Below are 18,476 nucleotides of genomic sequence, written 5' to 3' on the forward strand. Positions count from 1 at the left end.
TGATAAGACTTCGAAGTGTGCGCTCTCTCTTCTCCCGACAGAAGGGGTGTGGACCCATCTCCCGGACCCTCAACAATGTCCAGAATGGGGATCTTACAACCTATTTCCACTCAGCTCCAACCCCCTCGCCCCATCCCGGTTCCCTGGTGTGACCACTTTTGATCCCGTCTGAGACAAAGCCAATTCGAACTCCGGCGGAATGAATAAGGGGATCAGGTTGCTCTCTCAGCTTCCCCCACCCCCCTCCGGCGGCTCCCCTTCCCCACGTGACTCTCTGGAATCTTTGCCAAAGCTCCAAGTCCCTGGGTCCATTTTCACACCAAGCAAAGGAGAGGGGAAGAAGGCGAGGAAGGCGGAGCGTGTGTGCTTTAAATGCGGGGATCCACTTGGGGACTTGCGTGCGTTTCCAGGCTCCCTCGTCTGGGTAGCCTTGAGTTCGGGGTCTTTTCCAGCCTAGCTCTACCTTCGGTGCACCTACAATTATGGCTCCGCAGCCGCTAGGGTAATCGCACCTCCACCCGGCAGCGCTGCTTGGGAGGTGCGTGGCGCGGAGGTGGGCGTCGGTGTGGAGCAAGCCGCGCCCCTTAGTACTCCTCCTCCCGGCTAGGGGCGGGGGCCAGAAAGTGGCAGCAGCGCCCCCGGCGCCGCCCGCGCCTTCCCAGGAGCTCGGGAACCAGCTGCAGCAGGAGTGCAGCAGAGCGGCGCGGTGCGTCTGCAGCGCGGGTGAGTCCCGGAGCTCCCCGCAGCGCCTCACAAAGTTTGCAGCCCGGGGCCGGGACCCTGCTGAGTGCCCGGTGGCTCCGCCACCGGTGTCCTTGTAGACCCCCCTTTACCCACGCAGCGCCGACTTGGAGGGGGGTGCCCCGAGAAGTTTCCAAAGCTGCTGAGGAGGAGCCTGAGCCTGAATCTCCCCTCTCGGGGACCCGGGAGGGACCGGTCTAAGCCTGAGGGAATGCTGCCGGGTCCCAGCAGCCGGTGACCTGCAACTTTCCAGCTAGACCTGGCAGCGGACCGAGCCTCCTTCCTCCTCCCAGGCTCAGCCAGCGTCGGTGGCCAGCTTCGCTGGAGCGCTCGGTGAGCTGCTTCCACCGAGCCCTCCACCCCCACTTCGGCCGAGAGTGAGCAGAGCCTGTCGCGGGATCCGCACCTCCCGGCTGATGCTAGAGTAGCCCTCGGCGGCTCCATCGCCTGCCTTCCCGTGGGAAAACAGCCCACGGTCCCCCACTGGCCGCGCGTCCCGGAGCCCGCGGCTTGACTGAGAGCAGGTTCTTGGATGCTGGACGCTGGGTTCCTTCAGCGAGAGTGCGGCGGCGATGAGCGTCCTCCAAGCCTGGCTCGGGGTGGTCCTAGCGCTGCAGTTCGCAGTGTTGCCTCGCTCCGAAGGTAAGGGAGCGGTGCCTCCGGGTGTGTGTGCGTGCGTGCGTTTTCATGCAGCTTAAAATGCTCAGTGTGTTTTAGTGCTGTGGGTTGGGTGGAAGTTTCTGATTTGGGGGGAGGGGTGGACCCTGAGTGGGTTTTGTTTCCCCTGAAATTCCCACTCTTGTTTTTTTCTTGTAGTCAAATCACAGCCCCTCCAAGGTTCCCTCTCTGCCCTAGGTGCATTTGGGTGGGTGGGTGGGTTGGGGGCGCTAGGATGGCATCTCTGAAACTGGAGTCTCTGCACTCCCACCCTACCTTCTGGTGGAAAAGCAGCCGGTGGAGCCTACCTAGATGAGCAGCGAGCAGTTGCTCTCACCTGTGTGTGAAACAAATTCCTCCACCTTCAAGCTCCTTCGTTCCCTTTGCTCTCCTCGCCCTAGTAAGCCTCCCCCTTGAAGACCACTTATTGTATGACTAGCGAGTCAGAGCGTCTTTTGGACCTAGGCAATTCAGTTGCCTAAAATAAATCCGGTACAGAGAGGCAGGACACTGCCTGCTTCTCCAGGAAAAAGTGGTAAGAGTTTAGGCTTATTCTCATCTCCCTCCTTTCCAGGTTTTTCTCGGGGACTCCAACCTACTTGTAAACCCTAGGAGCTGGGAGAGAGAAAAAGGACAGAGTTGTCGCCAGGATAGCAAACGCAGTCTAGGCTCAGATAAGGGGTCAGTAAATAAAGAGGTTTTTTTTTTTTTTTTCGCGGGGGGTGGGGGGCCGGGATGTAATGCTGAGTCTGGAGCTCCCATCTGCTCTGAGCAGCAGGGAAAGTGGCCAGTTAGCTTTTACCGAGGGGCAGGGGAGAGGCAGACAGGGAAAGGCGACTTCATCTCTCTTGCTGGGCTCTCTCAGCTTCCTCTCTCCGCTCCATTCATTCATTATTCATCCAGCTGTGGGAAGAGTTCACCTGCCCAGTCGCAAATTAGAGCCGCAGCAGTGGCGGTGATGTGGGAGGGTGGGCTTCCTGGGGCAAAGTGGAGGTGGCTCTCAGTGCAGATCCCCAGGCCAGCTTAGGGGCAGCTGGAGGTCGCTGGAGGACCAAGGCCCTGATCCCCTTTCCAGTCACCAGAGAGCCACCCCCCTTCCCGCCTCCAGCTTACCCTAGAGCAAGCGGCCCCTAGGAAATCCATGCGCAGTACCGGGGACTTTCCCCACAGGTTAGGCGCCACCGTCTCACACCGTCCTGGGAATTACATCAAACGCTACCGTTCCAGGGAAAAGCACGCCTGGGGCCTGTGTAGCCGACTTCCAAACATGTAGGACCTGTAAAAAAAATGGAATTGTGTATGTGCATGTGTAATGCATACTTAAGAAACGTGTAAGGTTTAATTATAGTAATTAGCCAGATGGAAGAGACAGCCCAGGCTCCCCGAACTTCAACTTAGGATTTAGAAAAATTACAGTTTCACTTTGTGGCAGTTTCTTATTTAAAAATCATATCCCAGCAACACAGAAAACATGCTATCACTCCTGGATTGCTCACCAGGGGGCAGTTGGAACGATGCTGTTCCTCAGAAGCAAATCTCTTGAAATGACAAAAGCCATTATTATTAAGAGGCTACAGGGTGTGCTCTTTGGAGGATTGGTATAGCTGCAAAGTTTATGAACTGCCAAGGTCTTTTGGTGTGTGTGTGTGTGTGCCTGCGCATGATAGTCATTCAAAGATTCTTTAGAAACTTTGAATCTAAATACTTCACCCACACCCAGAACATTGTAGGGTCTTCTCACACATTAGATTGCCAGATTGCCAGATGTCTGAAAATTTCCAGCCAACTCATGATGCTTACCTAATAATAAATGAACACAAATATTTAATGAGCACATATTATTTCCGTCACTATGCTTAGCATTTTACCTAGTTTACGTCATTTGATTTGTTTAATTGTATGATAATGTTTTCACAGACAGACAATCAGTGGCTATCTTCTAAGACCTTTGGTTTGAGTCTTTCATAGTATCCTTTTTTCTTTTGAAATTAAGAGATGACGTCAGAGACAGAAAGTATTCAGACCTTAGAAATTTCCTCAAGTGTTATTATTGACCTAGGGAATGGTCTTTAAAATCAGATATTCATGTGTGCTTAGTTGGATGGGTCACACACTGACATTTTGACTTACCAGCTCATGGAAGAATTTATTATTTTATTCTTAATGAACTGCAGAAAATGTGTCATACATGCTTTTAAATTCTTCACAATCATAGTTGATATAGTTGAGTCTTTTCTCACTGGCCTGTGAGCTTAGAATTAGGACAGCTCTGAGTTATTCCTGTGTCTCTAGCTCAGCTGTGAGCACAGTGAGTGAACAAGAATACTGGTCAGATGAGTAAGTACTACCAAATCACATTCTTTTCAATTAAGCGAAAATAGATCAGCTTCCATGATTAACTGACTGACCTTAACTGAACCGCCTAACTAAACGAGGAAGCATATTATGTGGTAGTAGCTCTAAAATATGTTTGCTAATTATCAAACAGAAAAAAAAAGAGATCAGGAGCTGGGGCTTGAGTTCAGTGGTAGAGCTCTTGTTTAGCAAGTTCAGGGCCCTGGGTTCAATACCCAGCATGGAGCGGGGAGCGGATTTTGCTGAGGTTTTCAGGTTCTAGATTTTTTTTTGAGACAGGGTCTCCTTGTGACTCCAGCTGGTCTGGAACTCCCTATGTAGACCAGGCTGGCCTCGATCTCACAGAGATCCACCTGCCTCTTGTTTCCAGAGTGCTGAGACTAAAGGCATGCATTGCTATGACTGGCTCTGGTTCTAAATTTTATCTTAAGTATCAAAAGAAAAGCGAATTTGTATAAGTAAGTTGTTGACAGTGTTATTTTATATTGCCCAGGATTGCAAAACTGATAAATTACTTTGATTTGAGGGCATAATAAAAAACCAAGAAGTCATAGAGAAGTTTCTAACATGGCTGTTTTCTGAATCTGAGAAACTGCAACAGCATTTTCTGGAGACTCTCACCTTGAGTTGTGTTCACATGCAGAAATCATGTGAGTTTTTACCAGATAGACAGCTTGTGTGAAATAGGGAAATTTTGTTGGAGAACTGAGCTCTAGTCTGTGTTCCATTAAGCCCTCCCCACCATGTGACTTTAGCTAATCCTACAATCCCCCCCCCCCCCTTTTTTTTTTTTTCAATAAATGCTTTTAAAAAATAGCACTGTAAAGATAGATCAGCACTTTTGTTGTGTTTGGTCTGAGAGTCCCTTTGGTGAGGTACTCAAGGCTTAAAACTCAATATAAGAGAAGAAAAGACATTGGCTGAGTGAATAGTCTCTCCGTTTTTCATTTTACAAACCTATGTGTCATGTTAGATCTGGCGGGGGTTAGGGACACCATCATAGCAAATAAAATATCCTCTGCATGAGTCCTTGGCCTCGAAGGCCTATGAGAACTTGTAACCTTCTTGGTTTTTTTCAGGATTGAGATTTTGCTGCTTCTAGTTGATGGATACTGACTGTAACTGCAGATTTTGGCTTTTGTAACTACCTAATAGTAGAGAGAAGGAGGTGATATATTATCATAAGTTCTTGTTTCTAATATATTGCACTTCCATTGCCCTCTGGAATTGGATTCTGAGTATAAGCTTTCCCATAGACATCCTTGAGTGGGGACATTGTCATCCATGTTCACTGTTATGGATTTGGGTGGCAATATCACTCTGTTTTACTCAAGTGCAAGTAGTCATAATATATTCTCCACCACATGGCTCAGAAGAAGGGAGGGACCACCACCTGAAAGCTGGAGCTTCATGCCAAATCTTGTAGTTGTTCAGAAACAGTTGGTACATTTTCATTTTACTGCTCTATTAATTGATCTGAATCCTAGCTGACAGTAATTGGAACATGAACTGTCCTGTCAGTCCAGAAATGATTCTATTTTAACTATTCTACAGTGTGCCTAGCCATATGCTGAATTATAACACGAAGTAAAGCTTGAACATTTAAATGCCAACTTGTGGCTGCGTGTTCCTAATGAGTCATAGCTTTGTGATACCCTGCTCTCCAGACCTCCTCATATCTTGAAAGTTCTTTTTAACTAGTTTGTCTGACATTTTGTGGCTTTTGGTTCTATTTTAATTCACTTAGTTTACCAGTTACCATTTCTAAGGTAAATAGTTTTTGGATAAAAGTACTGGTAAAAATTATATCACAAAATTTCCCTGAAAATATTATAATTTTATAGGTGCCTCTTAAAGGAGTACATTATAATCTCCAAAATATTTCAATACAGAAGCCCATTGGTTTTTAAGCAGATAGTATTTTGCCCATGTGACCTGCAAGCAGTAAGCCAGCCACCCACACAGGGAGAGTCCTTGAGGAGCCCAGGCTCAGGACCTAGGTCTACTTCTTGGTGCTTGTTCTAGTGTGGTTTCTGTTATGATAAAACACCAAAACTGACTTGGAGAGAAAAGAGATTATTTGACTTAGAGGTTGTAGTCCGTGATCAAGAGAAGCCAAGGCAGGAATCTGGAGGCAGGAGCTGAAACAGAGGCCATAGAGGATGCTGCATACTGGCTCACTCCCCTGGCTTGCTTCAGTTGCTTTTCTTATACAGCTCAGGCCCACCTGCCTAGGAATGGCCCTGCCCACATCAATTAGCAATCAAGAAAATGTCCCACAGACATGCCCAAAGGCCAGTCTGATGAACGAAATTCCTCAATTGAAGTTCCCTCTTTCCAGGCATCTATGGTTTGTCAAGTTGACAAAAACTAACCAGCACGGTGCTCTGTGTATGTGGCTGCTTTATCCTGCAGTGTAGAATGTCAAATGCCACCATAACCCATGCCCTGAACCTGCAATGTTCTTGGTTTGAGAACTCTAGCTCCAGTTGTGCCCCCCACCCCCTCAGTTTTCCTGTAAAGAAAACCCCACTTCTCCTTCTAGGTCCCTACCATCTCTAACAATTCACTTAGAGTTGGAGTTTCCTTTAATGTTCTTTTAAAGCCGTTAAGTACAAACCACAGATAGGTCTACAATGGTTCTAGTATTCCTTAAGAAAAAAACACTGAGCAGAGGGAGTAGCTATGCTGTCCATATTATGTGACTGGGTAGATTACTGAAAAGACCTCTCTGCTCTAGTTCTACACCAGGAGATGGACCCAGAGCTCAATACCCAGCACCCACTGCCAGAAAACTTCCCAGCTTCATCTGCTGGTGGGCGGGTGACCTGCCATAGTGTGGGAGAAATATACTTGTTCTGGATGGCCTCATCTGGCTTTGGGTAGTGATAAATGTTTGATGGGACTGGGCATCATACTGGAATGCTTTTTTTCTCAAGAGAGTAGAAATGAGGTTTTGGAAACTGTGTTAATGGACACTCATTCAGGCGGCTGCCTTCCGGGTAGAACTGTTCTGTTTTAGGAAAGCCCTCAGAGGGCAAAGCTTATTTCTTTTGGAATTGTACATCATAGAGTGACCCAAATTGAGTTCTTTCTTTCTCTAATGATAGAATTTATCAGCAGCTACATATTGTTTGACCTGGGTCTATACCAGATGTTTGGCTTAATCACATGCAAACGTGGTCCATTCTCAGTGCTGCTTAATGTGTCCGTATTGCAGTGAATTTTTAGGATCTAGCCAAATTTCCTAAAATGGATTTTACTATGGATATTTGGTTACTCTTTAAGGTGCCAGATTTCTCTGTGAGCCTTGAAAAGAAGTTGAAAGCTGACTTTACAAGGTTAGACTACAGAGATAAGAACTAAGATTCTAGCCAACCAAATGATGATGCTTTGGCCAGTGATGTACTGGCTCTGGGAGGAGTCAGTGACACTGGCTCAGGGAGGCTACACTGGTAGTCATGTGCTTCAGTTTATGTTATTATACTCTATGATGTCCACACAACAATGAAAACACATAAGGATGTGTTTCTTGGAAAGCATCCCTGTATAACTGTATGGGAGGATGGTCTTAGTCTAAAGGGTAAATATTGTGTTTTTTCCTAAAAGTTAAATTTTCTTTGATTATTCTAAAGGTTATTCACACTTGAAAACACCATATTGTACCTAACAAATACATACAGTTTTATCTTTCAACTAAAAAAATAGAATATGTCACAGATATTTCATTGTTTAGCCGTGAAAAGATTAATGGTCTGAAAAAAGATTCAATTTTGTTAAATTTTACCTAAGTGGTGATTATTTTTATTATAAAATTATTATTACTTTATTGAGACAGGGTTTCCCTGTAGTCTGAGCTGGCCTAGAACTCTATGTGTAGACCAGGTAGGCCTTGATCTCATGGAGGTTCACCTGCCTCTGCCTCCTGAGTGCTGGGACTAAAGGTGTGTGCCACTATACCTGGTTTTATTATAATGTTTTAAACATCAGAAGTAAAATGTGCATTTAAATAACTTAGAAAGTGAATTGTTGACGATACGGGAAAAAGATGGGGTGGCACTTGTAATCCCTGCACTGGGAGGTAGAGACAGGTGGCTCCCTGGGGTTTACCAGCCAGCTAACCTTGCCTACTTGTGAGTTCCAGCCCAGTGAGAGACTCTTTCAAGAAACAAGATGGACAGTGCTTGAAGAATGATACTTGCACCTGAAGGTGACCTCTGGCCTCCACATGCACAAGCACATATGTGTATCAAACACATGTGCATCACACCCGTGCACACACACAGGCACACACACAATAAATGAATTATAATAGATAAATGAGGGGCTGGAGAGATGGCTCAGTGGTTAAGAGCACTGACTGCTCTTGCAGAGGACCCAGGTTCAATTCCCAGCACCCACATGGCGGCTACAAACCATCTTTAGCTCTAGTTCCAGGGGCGCACATACATACACGCAGGCAATACACTCATACACATAAAATGAAAATAATAAATAAAATGTTAAAAAAGATAAATGAATTGTTGATGTATCTATGCATATATTTATTTGAGATACACATGACTGTTTTATATTTTTACATATAGCTCCTTTTTTATGACATACTGTAGGCTGAAATACTGTCATCAGAACAAAATATCTTAAAAATAAGACAGTTAAGATGAATTCTCCCCTAAGGTTTTTATCTCAAGTTTTTCTTATTTGAATGTCAAGGACATACAAGTCATCTCAACAAATTTTTCCACAGAGATCTTTGCCTAAAACCCAAATGTGAATAATAGTCTCATTGCTCCTGTTCTTAAAAGATTGTTAATTCCACGAAGGATGGGAAAGGTGGACTAGTCCTTTGCTGGGAAGTTAGCCTCTTTGGGTTTATTGGAGGCGACTACTGTAGTAAGTGTCGGTTTGAAAACCAACCTCTTTGAAAGCCAAGTGCAGCACCTTGTGAAGACACACTTCACCTTGGTTTGTCTGCCTCTTTCAATCTGTTTTGGGTTTCAGTTGCTGAGGGAATAGTTATAGTGTACTGCACACCTGCTTCCAGGTTAAATAGCACCTGTTGTACTGCTCAAACATTGCTTGAGGATGTGTGTATGTGCTTCTTAAAATTGGGATTACAATTATATGCCGTTCTTGAATATAAAACTTAGAGATTTATTTTATTTTTGAGACAGGGTCTTCCTGTAGCCCCAGCTGGCCTGGAATTTGCTCTGAAGACCAAGGCTGGCCTTGATCTCACAGAGATTTGCCTACCTCTGACTGAGACTAAAGTCCTGCACCACCACACTTGACATTTTTTTTTTTTTTTTGATGTGTTAGTTATTCAGAATGTAAGCTCTCCCTGTCAAATTCTACCCTCTTCTCCATTTAGGAACAAATCATCTTCTTTTTTCATTTGGTGCCTAATGACTGGAAAATATAAAGATGTATCAGTTTGTAAGCAGCTCACCAAGAAAAAAAAAAATGGAGTGAAACCAGTTTTGGAGGTCAGGAGCCCAACAGAAAAGTTCTTTTCAAATAACTTCCATCTATACTGTCCTCCACAAAATGGCCTAACCTCCCCAATGGAGAACATAGTAACTATGTTAAAAGGTATTTAATATTTCTGTGCTTATCAAGTAAAAGAATGAATCCTTACTATATGAACAGGAGGACATACAAAGAGGTAGAAGCAGTCTCTTTCTAAGTGTGTGTACAGTGTGGTTGAACAGACGCATCAATTTCCCTTCTTTAGCAAGATTGTCACATGGTACTCTGGAAGCTGAGGCAGGAGGATTGCTAGTTGGAAGCCAGTCTGGGCTACAGAGGGAGACCTTGTCCCAAACCAAAGAAAGAAAGAGAAAGAAAGAAAGAAAGAAAGAGGCACACAAACAGCAACTAGAAAAAGTAACACTGAAGGGAACTGTGGAAGAATGAATTCACAAATAAATGATGCAGGCCAAAGAGCTGAAAGCTCAAAGGAGAGAGAATGTCATCCTGCCCAAGGATGGGATCAAGTTTGAGAACTTCAGGTAGAGCAAATGCATCTTCTGTACGAACTGAAAATGAAAGAAACTCTTGAGACATGAAAATTATGAAATCCTAAGTTGGCCCCTTGAGTTGATCTGAAGAATTTATATAAGCAAAGGATGGGGGCTGGAGACATGGCTCAGAGGTTAAGAACACTTGTCCAGAGGATCCAGGCTCAACTCCCAGCACCACGTGGTGATTAAAAACTATCCATAATTCCAATACCAGAGGCTTCAACACCCCCTTCTGGCCTCTGTGGGCATTGCATGACACAGGTGCACTTACACATATGCAGGCAAAACACTCATACCCATAAATAAAAGTAATAAATAAAAATTAGAAAAAAAACTATGGGAGATACTTGGATAAATAAATTAGGACTGAATTGTGGAAGCTTTTCTGACTGATCACAAAGGATACTAACTTTGTATTTATATTATGCCATTACAAATACATTTAAAAAAAATCAGCACGTTGTAATCATGCACTTCCTCAGGTGTGTTCAAGAGATGTTGTTCTGATGTATGGGGTAATTTCCTCTGGAGAAGAATGTTCAGGCTTTTAAGATTTTGGGCAAGTTTGGCTAAAGAAACAGCTCAATGGTTAAGTGTACTGGCTGCTCTTGCACAAGACCCAAGATCAGTTCCCAGCACCCACATGGTGGCTTATACTCATCCCTAACCTCAGTTCCAGGGGATCAGACACCTTCTTCTGGCCTCCATGGATACTGCATGCATGCACAATGTGCACTTACCTACATGAAGACAAAACACTCACACACATAAAATACAAATAAATAAAATGCTTTAAAAAAGTAGTTTGCTCGAGTCTGATGTGTGTAGATGAAGCTTAATCAGTAAGCATGCTGGGGTGGTGAGTGGTTGGTTATGCATCACTTTTAATTCTTGTTTTATTTATTTCTCCCACAGGTGCTTGTCTTTACCAGGGATCCTTGTTGGTGGTAGGTCACTCTTGATATATTTCTTTTGGGTGTGAAATGCTTGGCTGAGATGACTGAGTATGTGAGGTGAGCCTATCATTGTAAAATATGTTTATTTTTCTTCACATTTTGAGGATTGCCCCTTGTTCTGGCACCATCAGGCTAATTAATACCTTTTCTAGAATGAATTAGTTCCATTTGGATACTCAGGTATTAGGAGAGAAGTTGAAATGCCCCCCACGCAATTTGCATTTGGTGTCTGTCTGTGTTCATTCAATCACAGAGAAAATTAGATTCCATCCTCTTGTCAGATATCAACTAGAGCGTAATTTGTTTATATTCTGGTTATATTTGCTTCCTGCTTTGAGGCTCTCTCAAAAAACACTGTTATTAAGCTCATTAGAAAAGAGAAGATTCTTGATTATTGCTCTGAACTATAATTTTAAGTTTTTGGTAAACAACAAACATTAACATTTTATCTCTGACCCTTTGCCACATGGGGTAGGCAGAATTGATTTTGAATTTAATGTCAAAATGACTTGGGGGGAAAGGCTGATGCAAGTTTCATGCATTCCTTTTCATTAATAATGTACTATGGTGCATAACAGTGTGTTAAAGCCTTATTGAGAAGACTGTCTACACTCCATCAACTCTAATAATTGCTGTGACAAGTCATTCTTCACCACTTTCTTATTTTTGGCTTAATAAGTGCTGTAATAAAGCAGGACCTCAATGGTTGGGAAGGATCTGCTCATCTATATCACAGCCTGCTGGTGGCGTGTGTGATGTTAGTCTTCTTGGATTACCCTGTGGTAATGAAATAGAAGAGGAATATCCAAAGTCTTCAAGAGTCTAGATATCCACAGTAGTGTTTTAAAACTTGATCTTTACATGCTATAGTTGCTGCTCTGCAGATTTGTATTGTTCTTTTCCTTCTTGATCTTTTTCTATTAAAGACTTAGGAAAAGCCATTTTCTTTCTCTTTCTCATTCTATGTTCTTAAAAGCAGGCTTTTCTTTTTGTGTATTCTTTTTAAAAATATTTTATTTATTATTTTTATTTTATATGTATGCATGCATTTAGCACCATAATAAAGACTATTGGTAAGAATTTACTTGTTAGGTGCCAACACTGGGCTTGCTATTCTAGGTGCTGGAGAACATCAGCAGACAGGTAAAAATCCCTGCTATCCTGAAGCCTAAGTTGTAATAGTAAAATATATGAAATGTCAGTTAGACATGCTATCAAGAAATGGAACAAAACAAACAAAAAGTATGGGGATGGGAGGATGGAAAAAGCTCAGATGGTGGCCATGTGGCTACTGTAAACAAGATGAGAAAATGACATTTCAACAAAGACTTGGAAGATTGGAAGAGGTAATTCTAAGACTGAACGCTCTGACTAGACATCCAGGGGACAAAAATCCCTGAGGGGGAAACAAACAGTGAGTATGAAGTGTGGGGTCAGCACTCCTTCGGCCATTTGTAATTCAGTGCCTGAAGGTCAGGTAGCTGATGTAAATATCAGAGGGAAAGGGTAGCTGGAGAAGGAGCCAGAGGGTGAGCAGGGGACAGTGTCCAGCCCTGGGTAGACTTGGCTTTTCCTTTGAATAAGGTGAGTGAACCATTGGAATCGTGAGAGGAGGAATGACGGAGCCTGACTTATTGTTTAATTAAACTGCTGGAATGGGAATATAAAAAGAAATAGTGCTCTTGTTTCTAGGGAAACTGTTGAATACTTTAAAAAGACTTTAAAAAGAGGTGAGTCACTAAAAATTTGTTGTCAAATTCACTGTGTGAGAAGCAGATACAAAAGACTGGGCAAAAAAAAAAAATCAAGATTCTGTTTCTTGATATATATTTCTTGTTAACCATCTTAAATCTTCTCTGTTTTAAATACATTAAAACTGGCAATGGTTTTTTGGGTGTAACTTAGAGGTAGGGTGCATGCCTTGGATGTACCAGGTCCTGGGTTTGATTTCCAACGCCACACAAGAAAGGAAAGAAAGGAAAGGAAAGGAAGGAAGGAAAGAAGAAAAGGAAGGAAGGAAGGAAGGAAGAAGGAAGGAAGGAGGAAGGAAGGAAGAAAGAAGGAAAGAAGGAAGAAGGAAGGAAGGAGGAAGGAAGGAAGGAGGAAGGAAGGAAGGAAGGAGGAAGGAAGGGAAAGGAGAGGGAAAGGGAGAGGGAGGGAGAAGGAGATGGAGAGAAGACAGAAAAAAATGAAGGAGGAAGAGAAGGAAGGAAGGGAGGAAATGGCAGATAATCTATTATGGCTGTAGTTAATTACATTATTTGTCATTAATCCCTCTTCATAAGACCTAGTGAAGAAAGATATTGCTCTTATATCAATGAAATGCAGACTTAACATATTTGGAGTTAGTGTCTGAGATCAGTGTACTATACTGTGCTAGGGTTTCTGAGTTAAACAACTCTGGGTGAGAGGGCCTCTCTTGTAAAATCTATCACACTCCAGAGTTGGCCTTGCATGCGGTGGCTTAGCAACATCTTATAATTCCACCCACATGCTCATATTTTAGAGCTAGAAGGGACTGTAGACTGAAGATCTTGTAGTCTAAGAGTCCCCATTTTATGGATGAGGAAGCTAGGACGGGGAGGTGAAGTTCTTGGGGCTCATTTACTTGTTTAATGGGTGACCAGAAGGAGGGTTGGTCAGGTTGGAAGTTGCAAGTGGCAGCGTTATGCAAAAAGAATTCCATAAAACATCAAGGACTTGGCAATATGGATTTAGGCAGTTTCCGCCTGCTAGTTGCTACCCCTCCCCATGTCTTGTGAAGTCACCTCTCACTGATGCCCTTTTGGTCTTCTCACTCGTTGCTCTAAAGGTCACCAAACAGCAGAGCATTCCTATCCCCGGTTCAGTCTGATGACCTGGTTTAGAGTCTTTGACCTCTGCTGCAAACCAGAGAACCTCTATTGCCCACTCTGTTGAATGGAGACAAATCAGGCCCCTCCCAAAGAGTTTTTGATAGAATAAAGAAGGCAGTCTGTATGTGGGTATGCCAGCATAATGCCTGGCACATGCTTTTTTTGCCATAGCAAAATTTCTTTTTACCAACAAAGAAGTGGAAGGGACGGTGACTGAGCATTTATTGGTATTTAATACTTCCAACAATTCAGGAAATAAGTGCTGTCTTTCTAGCTAGGAAATTGAGGTCCAGAAAATATAACTTGCTTGTCTTACAGCTTGTAAGTGCCAAAGAAAGAGAGGGTTCCAGTCTGGTTCTGACTCTAAAACCATTTCACTGAGCATTCCATTTCTCACAGCCAAGCTTGTCTCTGAGCACAATTAGCTTATTTTACCTTCAGTCCTATATGCCCAACCCCCTCCCTGCCGCACCTGCCATGCAGTTGTCTCTGCCAGTCTCTATCCCTGACCTCCTGGAAAAGCCAGCTGTCCCTGGCTAACCCCTTCCCATTTAACTGAGACTGTCCTGTACTAGTGCATGCATACTAAATTCATGACACCATGCAAGAAGCATTCAGAGGCTCATTGCATCATAACAACCACATACTACCGTTTACAAGGTATTATACGGTATCATACATATGTGTGTATTTATCCCACCACCCCTTGTGTTGTGCTCAACCCCACCCCCTCCCCGAGCCCCCAGTGTGTTTTGCTTCCCAACTTCTGGCAGCCCTGTAGACTTGTAGTGACACTCCTTGATGATTTAGTCCTAAGCCACATGTTAGCCAACTCTCAGTTACACTCTGACTTCAGCTGTTCCCTCTTTCTTTAACACTGTCTTCCATATTTTTCTTTTCTTTCATTTGTCAAGTCAGAAAGGGACCAAAAGTACCGAAGGAAACGCTGAATAATCTGTGTTTGGTCATGTTTCTTGCCCTGAAATGCTCATACATTTTCAGATCCAAAAGAGCACCCAGCACAACCCTGTGGAGGGAAGTGTGACTTTCTGAGATCAGGAATCCATCTGAGGGAAGTGGTTACAAAGCTTCACCATGGCAGGGGTACCCTGTGTAAAAAAGACAATAAATACTATAGAGTTTTCACATATCACCTATCTGCTCTTTCCCAAGTATATTGAATAAAAAGAATTGAACTGTCTGTCCTAGTTTTATTTCTATTACTAGGACAAAACACTGTCCAAAACCAATTTGGGGAGAAAAGGGTTTATTTAGCTTATACAACGTGATCACTGCCCATCTTTGAGGGAAGTCAGACAAGAACTCAGGGCAGGGATCCAGAGGCAGGAGCTGAAGCAGAGACCATGGGGGGAATACTGCTTACTGCCTTGCTCCTTACCTGTGCTCAGCCTGCTTTCTTGTACAACTGAGGACCACTTGCCTAGGTTTGGCAACCCTCACAGTGGCCTGGGCCCTCCCACATCACTCAACAATCAAGAAAATGCCCCACAGGCCATTCTGATAGAGGAGTTTCCCAATTTCAGGTTCCCTGTTCTCAGATGTTTGAAGTTGACAACTGAAGCCAACCATGACACTGTTCTTTTGCTTTGTGTCACCACAAGCATACATTTTCCTTTGTTAAATTCCTGGGATGGGGTGGCTGGAGAGATGGCTTAGTGGTTAAGAGCACTGGTTGCTCTTGCAAAAGACCCAGGCTTGAATCCCATCACCCACATGGAGGCTAACAACTGTCTGTAACTCCAATTCCAGGGGATCCAACACCGTCTTCTGGCCCCCATGGGCACTGCATGACATGGGTGCACTTACACACATGCAGGCATAGCACTCATATACATAAAATAAAAGCATATAAGTAAATGAATGAATGAATGAATGAATGAATAAATAAATAAATGAATTCTTCCTGGGGATGAATAGTTTGATTCTTACCTCATTTCTTTCAATCTGTAAAGTGGGTCTGAGCTATGTCTTTCACAGAATTGTTGGCAAGATTAAAGGAGATGAACATGATCCACTTAGTCTAAGAAACACTTGGTTCAATAATACATTGCTGCTCCTGTTGTTATAAAACAGTTGATGATTTGCAGATGTGAATCAAGCTGCTCTTCTTTCCTAGATCAAAAGTGCTAAATGCTGAGATACTTTTGCTGACAAAGTGAATCATAAAGCATTAACTTTTAATAAATTTGAAAAAAATATGTAAAAGCCAATAAAAATGTGGACTGTTGACTATATATAATATAACACAGCAGAAAGACCTAAGTTTTAGAGTTTGTCTTGGTACCAGAGTATATCTGCTGCATGGCCTCAGGTCTGATACTTTATTCACTCTACCTCACCTCAGCCTTATCATCTGTGTAAGGGGGTGATTCTCCTTACAGGGTTATGCTTATAGTAGAACCCAGGACTGACATGATAAGGAACAGGTATTCACACCATCTAGAAGGTCACAAGTCATTGGAGTGAAAATGACTCAGTGACAGAAGCTGGAGAATCTTGGGTCATGTCTGTATTGGAAGAACCAGCTGTGTAGCATGGAGCAAGTCACTGGAATAGTTAAGTCTCAGTTTCTAAGTTTGCAGTTAAGAGAGATTAGATTCTCTTCAGGACTCCTTAGCACAGTACTGAACTGATGGAAATGCTCCTTGGCTGTGCCCCTCCATTGTGGTACCTGAGAACCATGTGTGGTTACTGAGTGGACTTGAGATTAATGACTCGGAGGAACCAAAATTTAACTTTTAATTCCAATAGAAGTTTAAATTTTAAAATTTTATTACATTTATTTACTCATTTATATAGTGTGTGTGTGTGTGTGTGTGTGTGTGTGTGTGTGTGTGTGCTTCAGCATGCATGTGGAGGTCAGAGGACAGCATTTGGGAGTTAATTGATTCTCTCCTACCACTTAGGTCCTGGAGATAGAACTCATGTTTTCAGGCTTGGTGGCAAGTTTACTTGCTGAGCCATCTTGCTGGCCCCTAAATTTAAATTTAAATAGCCACTGTGGCTAGTGGCTATTGTAGTCTACAGAGCAGCTTTAGAGCTTTAACGGTCTCAGTGTGCTCTAGAGTACTTAAAATATAGCTTCTTGGTTTTAACCCTGGGTAGAAGGGGATTTACTACAGCATTTTTAGGAATTCAAAGAAAGGTAGTAAGAAATTTGCTGTGGTATGCTTGCTTCCTGTTTTCGTGTAAGTTGAACAGGTCTGGGGTCATCTATCACCCTTCAGTATGTTTTTTGGAATTAAAGAAAGCTAAAGTGACTTCACAGTTATCCCCCGTAGCCGTATCTTCTGTGTTCCAAGAACATTTTTACATCTGTTTTTGTGTTTTGTCAAAATCTGGTATGCTCATGGGAGTACTATTCATTGTGCATATGATAGCAAAAAAGAATTCAAAACCTTTGGTCTAATCTGGAGGTCCTGTTTATTTGGACCAAAAAACCTAAGGCAGACAATTAGAGTTCTTCAGTGTTGAGTCATTTAAGAAGTGGTGCACCATAGCGTTACTTCCTATTATAAAGAGCTAGAGCAGGAGAGCCAGTCCTGGAGGAATGAAACCCCCAGATTTCCTTTTTGTTGAAATTCATCAATATGTTCAGAAAGTCTATGGAGAAGAGAAACGAAGAACCTTGGAAGCTTTCTGTACTAAGTGCTCTAAGTTCCTCTAGACAGTTTTGCTTAGCAACTTCTATTGAGACATCTCAGACTTTGCAGCCTTGAGGTGAATATTTGGCTTCTGATGACTGTATTCAGAGGGGAAGCCATATCGTCATTCATTAATTCCTTAACTTCCTGGAAGCATGTTAGGTAATTTCCCAATACCTGTCTATTGGGTATTATAGGATATTAGTGTTTTTCTTTTTAAATGCTTCCTGTCCTTTTTCATTTATTTTTAAATACTGAATAATATGCATTGAAGTAGGGAGGCCAGTCTTTATTAAGAAGCACCTGTTTAATGGTAGAAAATTGGTTTCTCTGCAACACATCATTACTGTGCTGGATGCTGGCCTAAACTTAAAGAGGCAATGAGATTCCTGATTCTCACTGGAGGTCTTCAGGTTGATACCAGACAGTCAGGAATGAGCAGTGGAGGATCATCTAACAGGTTTCCCAGGGTTGTTCTTATCTGGGATTTCACTCTGTAGACTGAAGTTAGAGCTATGTGTTTCTGCCTAAGAAAGCCCTCTGAGAGGGTGACAAAAGTCCCCTGACTTGTATTGCAACTCTCACAAGGGAGCCGGGTGGTAAGGAGAGGTAGTGCCTCAGATGATGCTTTTTCCTTGCTGGGGCTTTGTATGTTGTGCATCCTAATCAGAGGTGCTGGTTTCTTGTTTGGGAATTTATGCCTTCTTAGAATAATTGTGTGAGGGGAATAGCACAAGAGATTTTTGTCCTTTTATTGATGAATAATCCATATGCACTTTCATTCTTATTCATATTCTTGTGGTAGGAACAGATGTTTTAAGTTAACAAACACATTTCTTATGCTTTGTTTGGAATTTAGAAGATGCGGCTGAGTTTGGCAGCCATATTTATGTGCTCCAACTATGCTATGTGTGATCATATGTCTCAATTTTCTGTTCAGACCATACATTGCCCCCACTGTTTCATTTATTTTTTAATGTTTATGCCATTTTTGGCTCCAATTTGCCTTATAATCTAATACTTTTTTTCTGCATTTCTCTCTGTGTAAATACAAAATGTATACATATGCATGCTTATTTTATACATAGTACATTTATATATGCATATATATGTATAGTTCCAGAAAAGAACTGTCACTCATTTGTGACAACTTATAGTATTATCTTATTATAGTTTACTTACTTTTTCAAGTCTTTTGCTTACTAAGGGAAAGATAATATGTGA

General features: G+C 42.8%; 1 protein-coding gene across 1 annotated transcript in view; it reads left to right on the plus strand.

Annotated features, from left to right (window-relative positions):
- The first annotated feature begins 1,287 nt into the window (after positions 1–1,287).
- Fras1 (Fraser extracellular matrix complex subunit 1) overlaps positions 1,288–18,476 on the plus strand; it is a 442,676-nt gene continuing 425,487 nt past the window's right edge. The window contains exons 1-2 of the mRNA XM_008843691.3: positions 1,288–1,383; positions 10,692–10,723. Of these exons, the coding sequence (XP_008841913.1) occupies positions 1,314–1,383; positions 10,692–10,723 (102 nt within the window). The 5' untranslated portion in view covers positions 1,288–1,313. The remainder of the gene's footprint in view (positions 1,384–10,691; positions 10,724–18,476) is intronic.

The sequence above is a fragment of the Nannospalax galili genome, unplaced genomic scaffold, assembly GCF_000622305.1.
Source record: "Nannospalax galili isolate Female #2095 unplaced genomic scaffold, S.galili_v1.0 scaffold440, whole genome shotgun sequence".
NCBI lineage: Eukaryota > Metazoa > Chordata > Mammalia > Rodentia > Spalacidae > Nannospalax > Nannospalax galili.